Source organism: Lynx rufus, unplaced genomic scaffold (genome assembly GCF_022079265.1).
Source record: "Lynx rufus isolate CCGP_SWC_20201006 ecotype Redwood Valley unplaced genomic scaffold, mLynRuf1.p SCAF_10, whole genome shotgun sequence".
NCBI classification, from domain to species: domain Eukaryota; kingdom Metazoa; phylum Chordata; class Mammalia; order Carnivora; family Felidae; genus Lynx; species Lynx rufus.
Window position 1 is genome coordinate 54208535 of NW_025814824.1, and position 21615 is coordinate 54230149.

The 21615-nt window shown below is 37.3% G+C and overlaps 1 protein-coding gene across 1 annotated transcript in view; it reads left to right on the forward strand.

Annotated features, from left to right (window-relative positions):
* The window catches only part of LOC124524356 (multifunctional methyltransferase subunit TRM112-like protein), a 136393-nt gene extending 115370 nt beyond the window's left edge, over positions 1-21023 (forward strand). Inside the window, 3 exon segments of the mRNA XM_047096579.1 lie at positions 20706-20834; positions 20837-20857; positions 20860-21023. Coding sequence (XP_046952535.1) covers positions 20706-20834; positions 20837-20857; positions 20860-21023 — 314 coding nt within the window.
* Positions 21024-21615: the final 592 nt, after the last annotated feature.

Consider the following 21615-nt stretch of genomic DNA (forward strand, 5'->3'; position numbering starts at 1 on the left):
CAGTCAACCTTATTTCCACTCACTTCTCTTTTGCTCATCACCCCAAACTTCCATTTTAATCTCATCAGGAGGCAGCTTTGGTTTAGTTGAAAAACAAAACAAAACAAAACAAAACAAAAAACCAAAAAACAGGTAATCTGAAATCATGTAGTTATTACTTTTTTTTTTTTTTTTTTTTTTTTTTTTTGGGACAGAGAGAGACAGAGCATGAACGGGGGAGGGGCAGAGAGAGAGGGAGACACAGAATCGGAAATAGGCTCCAGGCTCTGAGCCATCAGCCCAGAGCCCTACGCGGGGCTCGAACTCACGGACCGCGAGATCGTGACCTGGCTGAAGTCCGACGCTTAACCGACTGCGCCACCCAGGCGCCCCTAGTTATTACTTTTAATAGCATTTCCTTCTCAAAAGTTTTGTGAGCCTGAGAATGTTAGTTACTACAGGCTTGACTTCCCTCACTATTTTTACCATACCTAAAATGCAATCTTACATTGTACAGTGTAGTTATTAAGGGTACAGCCTCTGGGATTAGTCTGCCACTAATAGCTGCGTAAATTTAGAGTTAGTTAAACTCTGAGCCTCAGGGCAAAACTCTAGAAATGGAGGATAAGGGGAGTCTTTATTTCATGTGATTTTCTGTGGATTAAATGAAATAATTCCTTTAATGCTCATAACTGAGCGCCTGGCACCCATTGAAAAATCTCTGAACATTAGTTATTATTTTTGCAAGGTTTTTATGCTCAGTGATTGAAATGATATCCATTTCTCTCCCCACTTTTCTCTCATGTATCCCAGAATATGTGGAAGAGATTATTCCCATTGCAGTGTACCCAGTTAACTTCATTTTATTTTAATCCTTTTGCTTTACAATCCAGAATCTTGTGCTTCTCATTCACCTTCCTATCCCCAGTGCCTGCTAGGAAACCTCACACACAGTGGGCACTAAATACATTAATTGTAATTGTCTCATTAGCCCAGTTGGCACTTTTAAGTAGCTCTACTCACACATGTCAGCTGTTATTACTCTAGAACTTCTGTCTGTACTTTTCCTGAGGTTTTGGGCACATCACCCTTTGCTAATTCTCCACATCTCTAGAGACCTCTACAAAAAAATCTGGTAAATACATTTTGATGGCTGTGAGAAATAAGCCCACTGACTCAATTAAAGGAAGGACGTGGAGACTCAGAGCACAGTGAAGCGAGGCTTTAATCAACCTTCTTGCAAGAGCGAGTGTCTGATGGACAGGCACAGTTGAGTCAGTTACAGCAGGCAATTTATCTCCTAGCGTGTAAGTCCTTCTGATTCCTCACTGGCTAAGTACTATGGAAATTACAGCCTTACCTGGAAGTCAGTTTTTTGGCACACGCTCATTGCAAAGCCCGCGAAAATAAGCCCATGAAATGGGGAGAGGAAGAAGAACTAGGAAGTGAAGTGTCTAAGGGTTTGGGACTCCATTGTCGGGTGGGGGTGGGGGTTGTACATATTTCCGGTAGGTTGTAAACCTATAGTTAACTAGAGGGCACAGCTTTCATTTGGTATTTTGAAAATGAATCATCTCACTTCTCACATGGCTAACTGGTTAGCAAATGAATATATGTATTTTAATAATCCTAGGAGTACTTGAAGACAAATATCATTTGCTTTTTTTCAGTATGTTTGCATGATTACATTTATTTCCTGGGAACCATTTCATACATCAAAACACTGAAATAACTGGATTGTTCATCTCAAATTAAAATGGGGTAATTTAGTATATTAATAAATTATCTGAGACATAAGTTGTTGAATACTGGGGATAATTACTTAGAGGAAAGTGAAAGTATTAGAAATTCTAGTTAGGATTCAGGTTGGTGATTTGATCCAGGTTTTATGTTTGCTGGTACTAAGAAGGCCAAGAAATTAGGTAATTTGCTATCTAACAGGATGTGCTGATGGTCATTTATAGCCTTTTTTTCTCATTATTGCCCATGGAAATGCTTTTCTTTTGTAATTCTTCCTTCTTATTCATTCATTTTCCTACTTTACTCTCTTGGCTTAGGTTCACTTACTTTCTCACGCATGTCAGAGGGGAACGACCGACAATCTTGATGTGCAGAAAAGACGTCTAAAAAAAATGATCAGGATGAAATAACCTAACAGCTTGCCTTTGAAATCTAAAAGTGAAATGTATTTATTTTCTCATTATATAATGGCCTGCTCCCAGGATATCTGGATGCGGCTCTGTTGAGCTGGGGGGTGGGGTGGGAGGAAGCTAGCAGGACAATCTGTGAGCCCACAAATCTCATTAAAATGAGATTATTTTAAGAGGGTGTATCCACGTTCTACAAAATTGATTAGGTTTCCTAGGATTTTGATTAAGAAATTCTGACATCTGTAGAGTATCTTTAAAAGGTTATGCCTTCTGCAATAACTGGATGGAAATACTTATTGTGCCATTATAATTTAGAAATATACCATTAAATCAAATACTTTCTTAAAAATATAAACATATTTCCTGAAAACTGACATATCTTTGAAAGCCTGTAGTAAGGGATGCTATCCACAGTTTATTTTCAGTTCCTAACTACTTTCCTTTAAACTGAACTTGTAAATTATTGTTTCCATAAAAGGAACGTGGCATATAACACATACTGCTACAAAATAAGGAAATGTAAGAACATGCTGAGAAAGATGGAGAGCCACGGGGCTTGCTGGAAGAAAGAGAGTCTAATCCTAGACCTCGGAATGATTGGAAAGGAGAAAAAACTGGCCAGAAACCAGCTAAGCCGTTGCATAATCCATGAAGAAAATGACTAGCTCTTAATATATACCTCAGTACACATAGGAGGGATAAGTTGATGGTTATAAAAGGAAGGTGTTTAGAAATAGTGACTGTAAGATTTACTCACCTTTGGTATTGAATGGGGCAGAAAAAGAGGCTCAACTCCACCGAGTCATGCACCAAATGCATTATGATGATACCAGTCCAACTGCCATTACTAAGACCTACCCAAGATGCCAGGGGACAAGGGCAGTAAGGGAAAAACAGACAGAATCTGGGATCCTTGGAGTCAGGGGAGCAGGTAGCTCAGAATCTGCCGGAGGAGGCAGGAAAATGGCAGGAGACAGGCCTTCAGAGCTCAGGCTCCAAGACCCAGATACATACTTCATTGGCTAATTGGACTTCACTTACAATACAAAGTCAAAGAGAAAATCATTAAGAATTACACTCATGAGGGGCCCCTGGTGGCTCAGTTGGTTGTGTCAAACTCTTGATTTCAGCTGAGGTCATGATCTCATGGTTCATGGATTCAACCCCTGTGTCAGTCAGGCTCTGTGCTGACAGTGAGAGCCTAATTGGGATTCTCTCTCTCCCTCTCTCTCTGTTCCTCCCCCACTCCCTCTCTCTCTCTCTCTCTCTCTCTCTCAAAATAAATAAAAAAATATTTTAAAAAGCATTGTTTCTCCTTTCTAAAAAAACAAAATTAAAAATTACATTCAAGAAATACATTTCAAGAGAAGCCTGGGTGGCTCAGTCAGTTAAGCATCTGACTATCAATCTCAGCTCAGGTCCTGATCTTATGGTTTTGTGAGTTCGAGCCCCACATAGGCTCTGTTCTGACAGCACAGAGCCTGCTTGAGATTCTCACTCTTTCTCTGACCCTCCCCCACTCACACTCTCTCTGTCTTTCTCAAAATAAATGAATAGACTTTAAAAAAAGAATGTTAAAAAAAAAAGAATTACATTTCAAGATGGCAACTGCAGAGTATTAAATCCAAAACTGTGGGGGCCCTTCTGAGTCTGAGGCTGTTGGCAATTGCACTGGGCACATGAGCAAGAAGCTCTGGAGCTGAGCAGTGTTCGAGGTATAGCAGATAGAGTACTGATAAAAGGGAAACAAGTAAGCCTCACCAACACAAAGTTTATATTCTAGTCATCAAGGACACCTTAAACAAAATCATTACATGTTATACCAAGTTGGAAGATAGGAAGGTCCATGAAGAAAAAAAAAAATCAAAGAAGAAAGGATAAGGAGTGATGGGCATAATAATTTTAAATAAGTTGGTCAAGGAGGTCTCATTGAGCAGTTGAGAATTGTCCAAAACTTGAAGGGATAAGGGAGGCATCTTGAAGAAGCATGTTCCAGATAGAGGAAGGAAAAAAGTCATGGTCTGCAGCATGCATGAATCATTTAAGGAAAAGAAAGAGGCTAGTGTATTGGAGGAGAATGAGTCATGTGAAAAGTATGGGGTGTGGGAGATAAGCTTAGGAATCCCCCTGGGCTTACACCAATGGGTTAACAAGGCATAAAGAAATACAAAGCCATAGAATGCTCACACCCGAGTTTGGGTAAACCAGAGTGGCAACCCAAGAAGAGGGAGGTGCAAAGGCACCCTAAGAATAGGGAGGTGTAAAGCCGCTAAAAATAGGGAGGTGAAAAGGCACCCCAGAATAGAAAGGGGTGCAGAGCCCCCAGAATAGAGAGGAAGGGGAAAGACCCAAAATAGGAATGGGTGCAAAGGTGCCCAATACATAGGTATATGAAATAAACAAGATTAGATATTCAGGGTGGAAGCACCCCCAATTTAGTACTATAGCAGAAAAGATGCTTTCATAAGAGGATAGGGCCAAGTTAGGTAAATTGAACTAAGGACCCCTGAGCTGCAGGCAAAGCAGCCCAGAGCAGAGATGGTTAACAAAAGAAAAGATGCCTTATTAACCCTGAGGTTATTTCCCCCTATCTGTGTTACCCCTAGGCTAGCTAAGATAAACAGGTGCTGCCTCATGTCCATTGTAAACAACCTTCCTCCCGACTGCCCAGCACTCAGATTTTGTTTTGTATTAACCCAAACCCCTAACCCTGTATATCTTAAGACCCCCTTTCCCTCACGTCCACAAGTTAATGTTCACAGATTCATTGTTGCTTTGGGCACATCCATCGCCATGCTTATAAGCCTTCTGATCCTGATAAAAACAGGGCAAGGATTCTTATTCAGGGCTCTTGTCTTTTCCCAGACATTAGCCATCACCTGTTTTTCTTCCTGTGCCCCACTTTCTTGCTAAACAAGAGAGAACTTTAGACTCAGAGTCTACGACATGGGGACAGGAATTTAAGATGAGATCCAAATTTTAAAAGACTCCAAACTGTAGTGATCTGTAGTCCACCAACATGACTTTGGCTTTCCCTTTGAATGAGCAAGAAGGTTACTGGAGAGTTTATAACAAAGTGAAATGATTCCTCTGTCTTTGAAAGGAATCTCTCTGGCTGTTCTATTGAGAAGAGACAGTAATGGTTCAAGAGTTGGAGCAGAAAGCCAAGCAGGAAGTTATTGCAATGATACAAGTAGGACTGCTAGTGCTCCAGCCATTATACTCACATCCCAGGCAGCAGTAATTACGTAGAAGCTCATGCCCATTTAACTTCTGAGTGAATTTCATCACAAGACAGTAGCTTAAGAAGAAGCAGAGTAGGAAATCACGATGAAGTGATTAAAAGTATGTGGCGCCTGGGTGGCTCAGTTGGTTGAGCGTCCAACTTCGGCTCAGGTCATGATCTCAAGGTCCGTGAGTTTGAGCCCCGTTTCAGGCTCTGTGCTGACAGCTCAGAGCTTGGAGCCTGCTTTGGATTCTGTGTCTCCCTCTCTCTCTGACCCTCCCCCATTCATGCTCTGTTTCTGTCTCAAAAATAAATAAACATTAAAAAATTTTTAAAAATAAAAGTAATAAAACCTTTCCCCAAACATTGGAGATTCAAGAACTGTTTGCTCAGTTTCTACATCCACTAGGATCTGGGATTGTATCATTTTAATTGATTCTCGTGAGGTACAGTGACTAATTGCGGCATAGACATGGAGATGTCTAAGTAATTGTTATCTGTCCATGCTCCTATGTCCATCAAGGAGGACTTTCCAGTTTCTCTTTTCAGAGCAAGGAGGAGCATAAAATTTCAGAGAATGCACTGAAAATTTTGTATTTAGTCACACATGTGTGACTCAGAGAATTAAAGAGAGCTGGACTTCTTAAAAAAATACAGTTCTCAGAACAGGAACTGCAAACCCACTCTAAACAAATGTCCTTTTGTACAGTGACAGCTGCCAAGTTGTCAAAAGCGGAAAGTCATTCATCAATATTCCTGTCTAGAAATGTTAGTCACTATCAAATAATCCTGCTCCCTTGTACAAAAGCTTTCCTGCTCATCTCCTATATTTATATCCATGCTGTTAAAAACACTTAAATGTTGCAGGATGTATTTAACAATAAATCTAAATATACAATAGCTGTACCAACATCTAACAAGCAGATTGCCATGTAGGACTGACAAGTTCACGTCTACAGCCACCTAAGTCTATAGGTCGAGTATACGTTGAACTTTCAAAAATCCTTTGGTCTTTCTGGGAATCTCACATAAAAGAAAAACAGGAATATCCTATATTTTACTTGGATATGTCCTCTATTAACTTTATTAACAATCTCAATTCATAAAGTCCCATTATCTCCTAAAGAAACACTGTAGGTAAATTTAATTAAGCATATTCTCCCATTCGTGGCCTTTTCTCTGACTGTCCTACCACACTGTAGCTATTGCCAAGATGGCTCTTCACTCCTAGAGATGTACTGGAACCCTCAAACCCAAATCTGAAAAATCTCAAATGCCCAAATTAACCAGGAACACTTTCTACTACATAGACGCAAATTTTGTGAACCGAGGCAGAGCCTGAAGTAGACTGACCAAAGTTTGAATATTTGCCAGCTCACTTTCCAGCAATGTGACCATAAAAAAATAAAAATAAAAATAAACCTACCTATTTTTCCATTTAGGGAAGCATGTTAAAATTTTTCAGGAAACATATTATTTTTCCTGAATATAATACTATTGCATGATCTTTACTGAGAAAAAATTAAAGAATTCTATAAAGAAGAAAAAATTTTAAATTGTCCCTGTAACTCACAGATAACCATTATAAATACTTGGGGTCTTTCCAGCCCTTTAAAAGAAATCTATCTTTGATGACAAGATTTTTTTTCTTGAAGTTCTCTGGCAATTATATTCCTGTCACTGTATCTGAAGTTTCACTGCTCCTTCATGACACATGTGACTTAATATCTTGTCTTCAGAAAATATCTTATACCATGTGCTCCCTCAGACCCTCATTCAAGGTTCTGAAAGTCCATTGTAGTTTGGAAAAAATACCTGTGAGCCTAAGGGATGAATTCCTATTTCTACAAGAGTCAAGATCTCAAAGCCCAGTGACAAATTAAAGCAAGGATTCTCCACCCCACACCCCACCCCTGTGGTCTCTTACCCTTTAAATTTGTAATTCTACGGAAGATCTATCTTTCAGCCATTGTGTCTGTGGCTTTATGCAATAGAACCTTAAAACTGTGGCAGAAACTATTATTATTCAGTGTTTATTATAATTAAATATAAATAAAGTCTGTGTTTAAGACAAAAATCACCTCAGTCCAAGCAGGTAGTTTGAAACAGCTCAATTTTTATCTATTACTTACCAGAATACACTCTAGAAAGTTGTGATCTTAGGGTTATGGGGAAAGTTACTAATCTATTTTTGTTGTTTCAAGTGTTTATTTAAATTTTAGCTAACATATCCTAATCAATTTTAAATAAAAGTGTCCACAAGATACTGATCCAGCTAGTATACAGAACCACTTTCAGGAGCCACTGGTTTAATCTAATCTAAGAACTATATAGTTCTTTCTAAATTTTCATATTCTTTTGCAGTGCAGTGCAGTAGATTGTTTGAGCCAAAATTTAAATGCTGGTCATGTTAATGACAATAGGATCCTATTTCATACTGAGAAATGCATAGCAAATGTAAGGAAGGACTCAGACAGTGATTTTCACTTTTTCACAAAGAAGCAAGTATTTTAAAAGTCCATATCCTGGGCTCTGTTTCTGGACATGATAATTCTGTAGACATTGACTTGGTAATTTGCAACTTTAAAAAATATCCAGGAGATCTTTATATAATGTTTCTTTGGGAAATATACTCAAAGATAGACAATGCTCCATTTGCTTCAGGTGATTAAGACCATTAGAAGCATGCTCCATCTATCATTAATATATAGCTCAACATTATGTGAAAAATAACAACAGTAGAGTAATAATATTGCAATCTGATCTTTTGTAATATCTATTGCCATGACAATTCAACACACCTTTCAGCCTGTAACTGTACATAGATAGGGCGATGATAGATGATAGATGCATTTACTTATACTGATGTGTGTGTGGTGTATTTGCATATGCATCTGGGGAGACGGAGAGGGAGGGAAGGAGGGAGAGGGGGAGAAAGAGAGAAGGCAAAGGCCTGTATTACCTAAAGATCAGGGGTTTTTCTGTTTTATAGAGTTTTTTCCTAAAAGATTTTTGCAAGTTTGTTTGACTTCATCAATCTCTTCACTCAATCACATCAGAAGAAGAGTCCTTGAGAAGAGGTTTAACTTTATAAACAGGTCCTTGGAGGCAACTGTTGGAAAAAATAACTCTTAGATTGATCTTCCTATCATGCTTGGAAATAGTATTAATATTGATTCCCAAAGGAAGGTGGCATAAAAATGGTAACAGAAGAACAGTCATGTTTAAAAAAAAAAAAAAAAAAAAAAAGTCCTGATTGTAAGTAAATCATTCTGCCATAGCACAGAATCATTTGAAGTCACTGTAAAAGCTAGAGTCCTGCTTTGTGTCACTTTGTATAGTGTACGATACAAATCCAAAACATATTTCTTAATAATAGAATTACATAATAACATAGATTTATTATATATTTATGATAATAAATATACAATTATATAGGTATGTTAAATAATTACAAATATATTTAAGTTCTTAAAGCGGTTTCAATATTTTCTGGCTTTTTGTACTTTTTCTTCATTAAAATAGTGACTTGTTATTTTTAACATAGTGAATTATGTTTGATCTTTTGCCGTTAGATAATAAATAGCGCCCCAAGCAGCAGCAGGGTAAGCTAGAAAGTATGAAATGGATATGTATGGCTGTGTCTTCCTCTTCCATTCACCCCCACAGACAGTGGCCCCTGCTTCCTTCTCCTCCAATTCTGTGCAAAGCCAGCTTAAGAAAGAGCTGATAATATTGAACACTCCAAATTACAAAGGCGTAACAGCCTTAAGATGTTATTGTGCAAGGAATATTTACATCTTCTAGAAAATATTTTTCTTTTATTTAGAATTATAAATGAAAATATTATAGTGTAGTCCATCTTGCAAAATGCATGACATTTTTATGAAAAACACTCCCCCTTTCTTACTATATATTCTCTTTCTCAGAAACGACCTATTTCAACTCTTTCACTTGATAATTTCACATTTAACTACATGTTTCTAAGTAATGTATTTATAGTATTGTTTCTGATTTTTAGTTTTTAAAAATATCCAGTATGGATTTAGCTGGTCTCTTAAATTATAAATCAAAACATCCTTCCATTTCTCTAGCTCCTCAATTGAGTTATTAATAATGTTTGCTAAAGTCAATGCTTGGCAATGTCTTTATTACATTATAAATAAAATGTTTTGCTGAAGTACATTATGATTTCTTTTTCATTTTCTTTCTTTTCATTGTCCTTTAGGTAACAATTATTTTTGTTTTGTTTGCTTTGTTCTTTGTATCTTAATGTATCAGTAACGACTTCCAAACTACCAATCAGAATTGTAAATTTCCTCTTAAAAATATTAAAAATCATCAAACATCCTATTTGGTGTGTTTTATTTTTGAAAATATTTCTTTGGGAGTCCTAAATCCTTCTTCTCAAATCTGGACTCTGAGAGCTGAATTGTTCTCCAAATTCAATGCAAAGTTGATATCTTGGGCTCTTCAGTTTTAATTTTTGGGGGAGATTCTTTCCCAGATACAGCTTTAATCCTCTGTTTCTTAAAATATATTTCACTCTTTAATTCATTGTCTCATTTTGGTGGAATGCCTCTTTCGGTGGAGTCCTTGGAAAGAGCACAAGAGAGGAAATTTTTAGATACCTTGTATGTCTGAACATACAATTTTTAGATACCTTGTACGTCCCTCTCTCTCTCTCTCTCTCTCTCTCTCTCTCTCTATATATATATATATATATACTCACACATATATATACACATACATATATATATATATACATATATATATATTTTTTAGGATTTTCTCATTGCTCAGATTCCTTTTTGATATGCCTTTTAAAATATATTTTCTAGACACTATCAGACCTATTCAATCTGGAAAGATATTAATTATTCAGTTCTTCAAAACATTTTTAAATTATTTGCCTGATAATTTTCTCTCCTCTAGCTTCCCAGTTCTCTCTCTCTCTCTCTGGAATTTTTATCATTCAGTTACTGGACAACCTATAGTTATTCCCTAATATCATTACTTTTTCACTTTTACTTTTCATTGCATGACCTTTTTTCCTACTCTTTGAGAGAGTATTTCAATTTTGCTTCCAATTCTTTCATTCTTAATTTCTGCTATAATATTTTATTTTTTGTGATGTTTATTTTTGAGAGAGAGACAGAATGCAAGTGGGGGAGTGGCAGAGAGAGAGGGAGGCGCAGAATCTGAAGCAGGCTCCATGCTCTGAGCTGTCCGCACAGAACCCAACACGGGGATTGAACCATGAGCTATGAGATGATGACCTGAGCCAAAGTCGGAGGCTTAACTGACTGAGCTATCATATTTTAAATATCCATCAAGCCTTTTTATGATTTTCCAAATTTTATCTTTAGCATCTTTTTTCTTATGTCATGGAATATTTTCTAATTTCCTCTGAGAATATAGATATAAATATTTATTCCTGTTTCCTGTTTGCATGCTCACTTGCACTCATATTCTCTCTCATTACACACACACACACACAACACACATATATATATGTCATTTCCTTTACATCTTTTCATTTTGGTCTTTGCCTTTCATATTGAATTGCTTACCTAAATTTCCTGCCATTATTTGCTATGAACTCCTGTTAGTAAGAAGCACTGGAAAGTATATTGAGGGTCTGAATGCATGACCAGGGCTTGCAAACTGGAGGGTGGTCTATCTCCAGTTGACATGTTTTGACAGGGGAACCCCTACAGTCAGTATCTTTAAGAATATTACCTTGTACAGGCTTTTATCTAGAAATGAAACTTTCACACTCCTAATGATGGATTTTAAGCCTGACAGTGATAGGTAACTGTGCAAATGGGCTGATGAATCTCACAGCTCAGTGTATTGCATTTCACTTAATACCCCTGCTATCATCTGTGACTAACATCCCAGAGTCTGGATTCCTTCTAGTATAGTATCTAGTATGACCCTTGATAGAGTGAATTTCTCCTGTTGGCACTGAGCAACTGTAGTTGCCAGCTGTGCCAGATGTGAAAAGGGATCAGGTAACAAACAGCATCTTATACAATTAAAACAAAACTTCTCCACCTGAATCTCCATTTTTGGAGACCCCTGTTGCCTCTTGTATCTGAGCCTTTCCATGGTTGAATATGAATTGTCTGTCTTTTGCATTTTCCTGACCACTTGTTTGGATTTCTAATTTCCCTGCTCTTTTAAATCACTGAACATTCATCTACCTGTTTTCCCTCTTCCACAAATATATTGTGATCTCTCCTTCCCTTGGTCCCTGTGCATCTAGTCTTTACTAGAGCAATTATAGTGAGTATTGGGAGAAAGCAAAGGTAAAAGTATGAATCCAGTCCTTTGTGCTCAAGGGATGCTCTGCTATTTAATTCTACTTTTGGATTTCAGACATAATTTAGCTAGTAAAAAAAAAAAAACAGCTAATTTTGTATTTTGTACTTCTTGAAATCACAGTAAATGTGTAGGCCCTTACTTTCCTGTGTTAATTGTGAATCAGGCCACTATATGCACTTAAATTCCATTTAAATGATATTTATATTCATAGTGTAGCCTTTTTATGAATTTATAGGACTTTGTATATGGCTATCTCCTGTTATTTTAACGTTTTCCTAATTTGTTGAAAAATGTGTTTTCAATTAGATTGTCTAGTAAATGTTTTAAGTGTTAGGGCTACAGAAACAAAATACTTGTCCATCACTTCCTTTAATTACATTTTCTAGTGATCATATTAGCAGACTTGGGAAAATTAGTAGATATATCAAAAGCAAAATACCATTACATAACTATGAATTATTTAAGTTTCAGTCTACACAAAAGTATACAAAACAAGACAAACTGAAATTATGGGAAAAAATAAACAAACAAAAGGAAAGAATGAACAGTTGATTCTGCGGCCCTTCCCTCTAGTCTGAGGGACATCTAAGAATTTGACCCTTAGTCAATTCCTCTTTTACCAAAGATGGATCAGCTAAATCTACCATCACTGTCAATAAAAAAATTCACACAGCTCATTCACAAATGTACATATTATCAAAATTATGAAAGCTGAGGGCTCTGTTTCATTGCTTCAGGATCTTTGCTCATTGCTTTTTTTCTGAAATACCACTTTCAGAATGTAAGAAATAAAGGTCAGACTGATAGGGGTAGATTATAAAGCAGTTGCTTGAAAAGTGCAGGACCAGGCACTAAGGTGATATTGCCTATGATTCTCAGACCAACATGTACTAGATATATGAGTTGGCAATGATTTGTTTAAGGAATTAAAGATTTTGACTAGTGACATCATTAACTGTATTAACCAATAACATCATTATTTATTAGCAAGCAGAAACCCTAAATTTCTTTTTTTGGGGAGAGAAAGAGAGAGAGGCAGAGAGTGAGGGAGAGAGAGAATCTTAAACAGACTCCAAGCTTAGCATGTAGCCTGACGTGGGGCTTGAACTCATGCCCCTGAGATCATGACTAGAGCCAAAATCAAGAGTCAGACTCTTAATTCATTGAGCCACCCAGGCATATCAGCAAGCAGAAACTCTAAAGTGCCATCCTTCTTCAAGTCTCTGTCTAGACTCCTTGATGCAGAATAGCTTTCTTTGGATATGAGTACATATGATGTCTTTTCCTCTATTGCTAAAGGAATTCCCAGACATTTGAGTTTAAAGCCTAAATTAGGAAAAGTGTCTATTCGTGTCTTCTGCCCATTCTTAACTGGATTATTTGTTTTTTGGGTATTGAGTTTGATAAGTTCTTTATAGATTTTGGATACTAACCCTTTATCAGATAGTCATTGGCAATTATCTTCTCCCATTCTGAAGGTTGCCTTTTAATTTTGCTGTGCAGGTGCTTTTTATATTGGTTAAGTCCTAATAGTTCATTTTTTGCTTTGTTTCCCTTCCCTCTGATGACATGTCTAGTAAGAAGTTGCTACAGCTGCTGTTAAAGAAGTTATTGCCTATGTTCTCCTCTAGGAGTTTGATGGTTTCTTCCCTCACACTTAGGTCTTTTACCCATTTGAATTTATTGTGTGTGGTAGAAGAAAGTGGCCCAGCTTCATTGTTTTTTATGCTGCTGTCCAGTTTTCCCAACACCATTTATTGAAGAGACTATCTTTTTTCCATTGGATATTCTTTCCCGCTTTGACAAAGACTAGTTGACCTTATAATTGTGGGTTCATTTCTGGGTTTTCTATTCTGTTCCATTGATCTATGTGTCTGTTTTTGTGTCAGTACCATACTGTCCTGATGACTACAGCTTTGTAATATAACTAGAAGCCCGGAATCATGATGCCTCCAGCTTTGCTCTTCTTTTTCAAGGTTTCTTTGGCTATTCAGAGTCTTTTGTGTTTCCATACAAATGTTAGGATTGTTTGTTCTAGCTCTGTGAAAAATGCTATTGGTATTTTGATAGGGATTGAATTAAATGTGTAGATTGCATTGGGTAGCATAGACATTTTAATGCTATTTGTTCTTTCAATCCATGAGCATGGAAATTTTTTCCATTTCTTTGTGTTCTCTTCCATTTCTTTCATAATTGTTTTATAGTTTTCAGAGTACAGATCTTTTACCCCTTTGGTTAGGTTAATTCCTAGGTATCTCATGGTTTTGGTGCAATTGTAATTGGGATCGGTTTCTTGATTTCTCTTTCCGCTGTTTCATTATTGGTGTATAGGAATACAACAGATTTCTGTACATTGATTTTGTATCTTGAGACTTTACTGAATTTTTGTATCACTTCTAGCAATTTTTTGGTGGAATCTCGGGTTTTCTATATAGAGTGTCACATCATCTGCAAATAGTGAAAGTTTGCCACATAGATGGCCAACAGATACATGAAAAGATGCTCTACATTAATCATCATCAGGGAAATACAAATCAAAACTACAATGGTATATCACCTCATACCATTCAGAATGGCTACAACTAACAACACAAGAAATAATATGTGTTGGTAAGGATGCATAAAAAGGGGAACCCATTTGCACCGTCGGTGGAAATGCAAACTGGGGCAGTCGCTCTGGAAAATAGTAAGGAGGTTCCTCAAAAAGTTAAAGAAAAGAACAGCCTATGATCCAGAAATTGCAGTACGAGGTATTTACCCAAATGATACAAAAATGCTGATTCAAAAGAATACATGCACCCCAATGTTTATCGCAGCATTATCAACAATAGCCAAATTATGGAAAGAGACCAAATGTCCATCGACTGACGAAGGGATAAAGAAGATGTGGTATATATATTTATATATAATGGAATATTACTTAGCCATAAAAAGAATGAATTTTTGCCATTTGCAACGATGTGGATGAAGCTACAGTATTACGTTAAGTGAAATAAGTCGATCAGGGAAAGACACATACTATATGATTTCATTCATATGTGGAATTGAAGAAACAAATTATCATAGGTGACAAAAAAAAGACAGGAAAGCCAAGAAATAGAGTCTTAACTATAGAGAACAAACTGATGGTTACCAGAGGATAGGTGGGTGGGGGTATCGGTTAAGTAGGTGATGGGGTTAAGGAGTGCACTTGTGATGAGCACCAGGTGTTGTATAGAAGTGGTGAATCACTGCGTTGTACACCTGAAATTAATATTACACTGTATGTTCATTAACTGGAATTTAAATAAAGACCAAAAAATAAGAAGAAGAAAGCCAAAGTTATGGCTAAAATTTTGGTTCCATTAAAGTCAATTGAAGAAAAGATGGAGAAAAAAAGTGAAACATATTTACTCTCTTTGCTGACTACCTTTTAAGTTCAAATTAGTTTCAGCTTTAGATAACTAACAAATAAGCAAACAAAGCTAGGATCCTAATCAAGGTAGAATTTCTCTCTTACATAAAAATTCTGGACGTGGGTAGTCCAAGGTTGGTGTGTGCATCACCAAGGAGATCGAGTTTATTGCTTCATTCTGCTGCCACACCCAAGCTTGGCATCCATGCTTATGCACTGCATGGTACAAGAGAGCTGCTGGAGCTCCGTGCACCACATCCAAATCCAGACAGCAGGACGGTGGAAGAATGGAAGGACACAGAGTGTTTCTCGCAACTGGGTTAACAATATTAACCACCTTCTATAATTTCTTTATGTCATATTGGCTCAAATATTGTCTCCATAGCATATCTAGGTATGAAGGATGGGAAGTGTTGTAACTCAGTGAAAATACTGAGTGCCCAAGTAATATTCATGATCTGCTCCTAAAGAAGGAGGAAGAAATAGATAGTGTGCAGCAATTAGCAGTCTAAGATGCTTGCATTCTTTCCCCTGCAGCGTTTCCCCACTGATACATAAACCTTACTAATTTGCTATGATTGTCAATTCATAAACCTCCCTAGATCTGCCCTCTTATTTTCTGCCCCTATGGCTTCCATTTCCTGCCTTATTACCCCCATGTCCCTTCTATTCCCTTACCTAACCATAATTCAAAACCAGTCCATCTTTTTATATTCAGTTTATTCACCCTAAGTAATTTTATGTTTACGGTAGTTTTGAAAGTGGCAAGACTAATCATTTAGTTTTTTTTCTTCTAAGATAACTGATAAACTGAATCATGATGTCTTTAGCTTATACAATAGAGTTACCTTCCCTCTTTCGGCCATGCTAGCTGTGAAATAAGGAAAATTTCTAACCTTTTCCAATGATATGGTAAGATCTTCCTTGTCTCTTCTTCTTCCTTTCAGAATAAAAGGAAGTCTTTGTGTCCACAGCTGTGAGTCTTTGTTCTTCTTTAAAAATGTCTGGTTTTGGGGCGCCTGGGTGGCGCAGTCGGTTAAGCGTCCGACTTCAGCCAGGTCACGATCTCGCGGTCCGTGAGTTCGAGCCCCGCATCAGGCTCTGGGCTGATGGCTCAGAGCCTGGAGCCTGTTTCCGATTCTGTGTCTCCCTCTCTCTCTGCCCCTCCCCCGTTCATGCTCTGTCTCTCTCTGTCCCAAAAATAAATAAAAACGTTGAAAAAAAATTTAAAAAAAAAATGTCTGGTTTTGTTCTTCCAAGATTTTATTCAAATTCAAGTTAGTTAACATAGTGTGTAATATTGATTTCAGGGGTGGAATTTGGTGTTAATTCATGTTTGCAAATTCCAACACTGAACCACATGTTAAATAAATGAATCTTTACACACTTGGGTTTTATATGTATGATTATACTAATATACTAATTATGTGATACTAACAATATATTGCAAAACGTTTAAGGAGTATGGAATGATAATGTATTATCTGCAGTTTCAGAGGAAATAAAAATAAATTTTGTATTTTCATCATATAGTTAAAGATTAGCAGGGTAAAAATAAAAATCTAGAAAATTATGTCCAATCACCTCTCCCTAGAACTGTGCTTGTCAAACTATAATATGTATAAGACTTACTTAGGATCCTTGATAAGACTTAAATAGGATCCTTGATAAAAACCCTTGAGCTTTATAGGCCTCATCCCTAGAGACTCTGATTCAGTTCATGTAATGTAGAATCCAAGAAACTGTGTTTTCAGTCAGCACACGAAGGTTCACAGACAGGATACCAAAAGGAAAAATTGGCAGGGGGGCTGACAGATCAAAGAGAACTCTCTTCACACAATAGGGGTTAAAAGCAAACAAACAGTAGAAAAGGAAAACATCAATACATCCATGTTAGAGCCTTCTCTTTTTCAAGAGAACATACTTAAAAGACAGAGTGATTATAAAATATAATAAAAGAACTTTCCAATTTTTAGAGAAGATTAAAGGGAGAAGAGGATTATTGTGCACTCAGTGAGAAACTGAAGCCACATTATGTAAAATGTTAAAAGACTAATTTATATCCAATATACAATTTGGCAGCGATTATATTTTGAACCAATCAAAAAATAGAAGCAAATTATGATAAACATTGCTATCAAACAAGGGCAATATAATGATTAGGTCGGTGACATATTTTTCCTCATCAGAAGACAACACACTAATTTTCTATTATGTAAATGTAAAACTTAAGAGTTCTAACTCTAGAGACAATTCCAATACCTACTAATTATATTATAATAGACTTTTTTTTCCAAATCTCAGTTGTTTCAACCCTAAAATTAGGATGAAATTGTTCACTAACTCATGAGGTTGTGCTGACAAATCAATACAACATGATAATACATGTAAGTATGTAACACGGTGTCTACTGCATGAATGTCTGATATTGTTAGACCTACAATATACTCTCATGTCTTCCAAAGCTGTCTTCCAAATAAATAAGGGTGATAAGGGTGAGATCAAACAGTAAATCTGCACAGACTACAGCTACTGGGGACAAAACAAAACTCTGCTATACAAAGGCTTTACCTAATCATGGACTAAGAATGTTCTATAAGGATCCAAATACTCTTTAAGATTTTGACTGTCTGAAAAAAATCCTTTAGACTAGAATGAATGTGGAGATGAATAATTACTGAAAATCCTCTGGCTAGGGAATACCATGCTTCTCTTCCCTACTGATACTGCTATCCTTTGTTCATATATATAATCTCCCCATGGAAAAGGAAAAAGGACTAGACCACTTGTAAGAGAAACCCTCCACTAACACATCTATTCGTGTGACCCCCTCCATTGTCATGGGTATGGTTGGACCTGAGCAATTAGCTGAGCAATGCTTTCCCTAAAGTCTTTCCTGCTTGACAATCTAGATTCATGAACTGGAGAGAATGTTTATTACCCTACCTCCTAGCCAAACTGTATTTATGGGTTGCCTGAATCTAGTTTACTTGCCTTCTTAAAGCAGGTACAAATTATCCCACTCAATTTTACTTGGTGTTTTACAGTTGAGTGCTTCAATTTGTCACTAGAAGGAGAGAGAAAAACTAGAATAGTAGAGCCTTTAGGGTTCATCCAGTATAGGACTTAACGAAATGTCCTGTAAAAATTAAATGGCTGTTATTGTCATCTACCTGCTGGTAGCAACCAAATCTGTATTCCAACCCAAATATCTCTCCTGAGTTTCAAATCAAAAGATTGAGTTGCCTCCTGGGCTATAAAACTGTAATCTCACAAGCAACCCCTAAACCACAAATCATTCGAGTCTCCCCAAAACTGTTTCTTCTACACTGCTTTTCAGTAAATGTCATCACTGGAATCAGTTACCATGCCCTGGAATTTTCCTCTCTAATTCTTTATATCTTTATATTCACACTAGACACACTAGACACCTCTTGTCCGGGTTGCTAATACTGCAACCCAAATTATCTCCTTTCCGTCCTGCTCCTATTCCAATGTATCCTTTGAACCACCACCAAAATGATGTTTTAAACAATTCTGAAATGCTCTCTCTTGTGTGTTACATCTTCCAGCTACCATCAATGGCAGACAAGATGAAGGGCCATTTTATCGGCATTCTAGTATGCCTTTATGATCTCAGTCCAGCATAGGATCATCTCCTGCCATGACTGTCAAAGCTTCCCAACCAACGATCACCACACATCTCTCACCAAACACATAGGGGTTATTTAGCTTCTTGCTACAAGGGAGAACACACATCAGAGGAACACTGGAGTGTTTCTGTAAAAGGGAGTTAGAAGGAGGACTGGGTATCTATCTAATCTCTCTCTCTCTCTCTCTCTCTCTCTCTCTCTCTCTCTGTCTATCATCTATCAATCTATATATTTTTTTATATATCTAGGAGGCAGGGAGTTCAAAGTGGAGATAGACTTGTCACTGGTAAAGAAACCGCACTCATGCATGCTTTCCTGAAGAACAGGGTGTTTCATTAACTTTCGTGGTTGCAAAGTATCCTTTCCTCTGTCTTACTCATTTGCAGCCACAGAGTGGGCTTCTCCAAGCACTGATTCTATTCTGAAAAGTTTTTTATGTTTTCTGTGGAATGTTACCGCCAAGCTGTCAGCTTTCAGGGAGCTGCTAAGGTCATTTTCCACTTTCTCACCACCCATGCCAAGTTCTGCCTCCTCATTTACCCAACACTGTGCAGCCCCCTGAAAGACATGTGCTATCCATAGTTTATGAGTCTTGACGGAAGCATTTCTCAGAGCTTGAGAAACTCCAATTGTACTTTTTCCAGGACTTCCTCCTACTTACCCCTTAGGATTATTTTCCTCCTCTCATGTGCATGTGTGTATGAGTTAACATATGGAAGAAATACATAAATGTAATAGCACTGTCTTTTTTAAAACAAACGAAACAATATAAAATTAAGTGAAATAAATTGTCCATTCACTAATCCATTCACAAGCCATCTTATTCTTCTTCCCAGTTTCAAAATGAGAATAAGATTATTGTATTCAAGGCTACCACCTTGAAAAAATGATAATACACCAACAACATAGAGATTCTCATTTTCCTAGGGATAGATATGCAACCAATGAATCTAAAAGTTATTTATTATTAAAAAAATAAAAATAAAAGTTATTTATTTGGATTTCCAAGGGTTTAATAATACATTTAATAATATATGTTTATTCATGTGTCTTTGTCAAAGATGTATTTAAAAAGAAAATGATTTTCCCAATTCAACTATTCTATAGATAAGATTAAAAAAACTAATCTTGACTTTGAAATCAAATTCTCTAAAGATATGTCAAAACAAAGTATTCTGGAACTATACAAAGAAAGCATCCCCATGAATTCTAACAACTGGGAGAAATGTATTAGGATATACAATGTTAAATATACATATACATATATTCATATATATGCATATATTCATAAATATATTGATATATTCATATATATATGTTTTTAAGTTCACCAAAGTACTACCAGCAGTAGCTTAAAATCCAAAATACTGTAATGCTTTAAAATCCTCTAAAGAATCCTGTTCCATAATCAATAAATCTTCATATCCACCTGTTAATTTAGCCAGTATAGTACCATTTCAGCAAACTCTCAGGAGTGACGAAATAAAAACAAGAATTACTGCAACAATGTTAGCTCAGTATATATAAAATGAGCTACGTCCTCTTAGTCCATTAATAGAACCTTTGGGGAGCCAAGCAGTTAAAAGTAAATTAACAATAAAAAACCCAACTGAATCAGGCTTTGACGTGTGCACATAGCTCACCTTCTTCAAACAGAACCCCAAACATAATATGAATTAAATAAGTAATAGTAGTCTAAAAATTTCATACAATAATGGGTAATACAATGGTTGGTTTAATGCATGGTTAACACAATGACAGTGTGTAGTGCTGCCTGGGAGCAAGACGGGCAGAGCGCTGGGCCCCTTGTTCCCCGGGGCAGAAAGATGCTCTTTCACCACCTGCTGAGCGTGCCGGTGTTGGGAGTGGGGCTCAGGGACCCCCCCGGGACCCCCCCCACCGCCCCCCACCGCCCCCCTCCCCCGAGCCTCCAGGCCACCGAGGTCTGAGGCAGTTCGACAGTTCGACCTGAGGCGGGTCGAACCCTGCGCAGTTCGACCTTGACTTCGTGTCCCGTATGATACCCGAGGTGGAGCGGGCAGCGCTCCTGGAGGTGGCCACTACCTTGCTTCTGGTTGAAGTGCCCGAAAGGCCGATTCAAGGGAGGAGCATGATGAAGAATTTCTAAGAAGATGTACCACTCGCTGCTGGAAGGGGATGTGTCAGAGGGCACTTTGCAAAGTCCCGAGGGCGGACGTCTGTTCCGCCACACCAGTGGGATCCCCAATATGCTGCTGAATGTGGAAGGCGCCCAGACTTACCTGTGCCAGGTAGCGGTTTTCATCCTGTGACCCTGCGGAACTCTATGTATATTTTGTTTGCTGGTGCTGCCATGTACCCCAGTCTTTGATCCAGTGACACACTGAACATACAGTGTTCCTGAGCTTGATATTCTATTTTTTCCCGCTAAAGTTTCAAACACCGCCATCCCCCAAAAAGGAGGAAGGATTAAACCTTATACTTTGTATAATGAACTAGCTAGAACATAATAAAAAAAGAGACAAACTTTAAACAATAAATCATAAACGTTAACTGAAAACATAGTGTACGAGCTACCTGTAAACAGTTAATAAGGAAAAATTCTTCTCCGTGACTAAATAAATAATAAGAAGGATTTTCAGATAGAGGTAAAAAAAAAAAAAAAACAACAAAAAACAAACTTGGCCGGGTGACCGTTCGTTATCCAAAGCAGAATTTAAGTTCAATTTTGGATTTACCTTAAGAAGAATCAATCCTAATGTAAATTAAATGTTAAGCAGAAGATATAGAGATCATCTGAAATAGGATAAAATCTTCCTCGAGTGTAATTACTTGTAAAATTATAATTGGCTTAAGGGCAACCCCAATTACAAATGCATTCCAGCTCAACCATAACTAAGTACC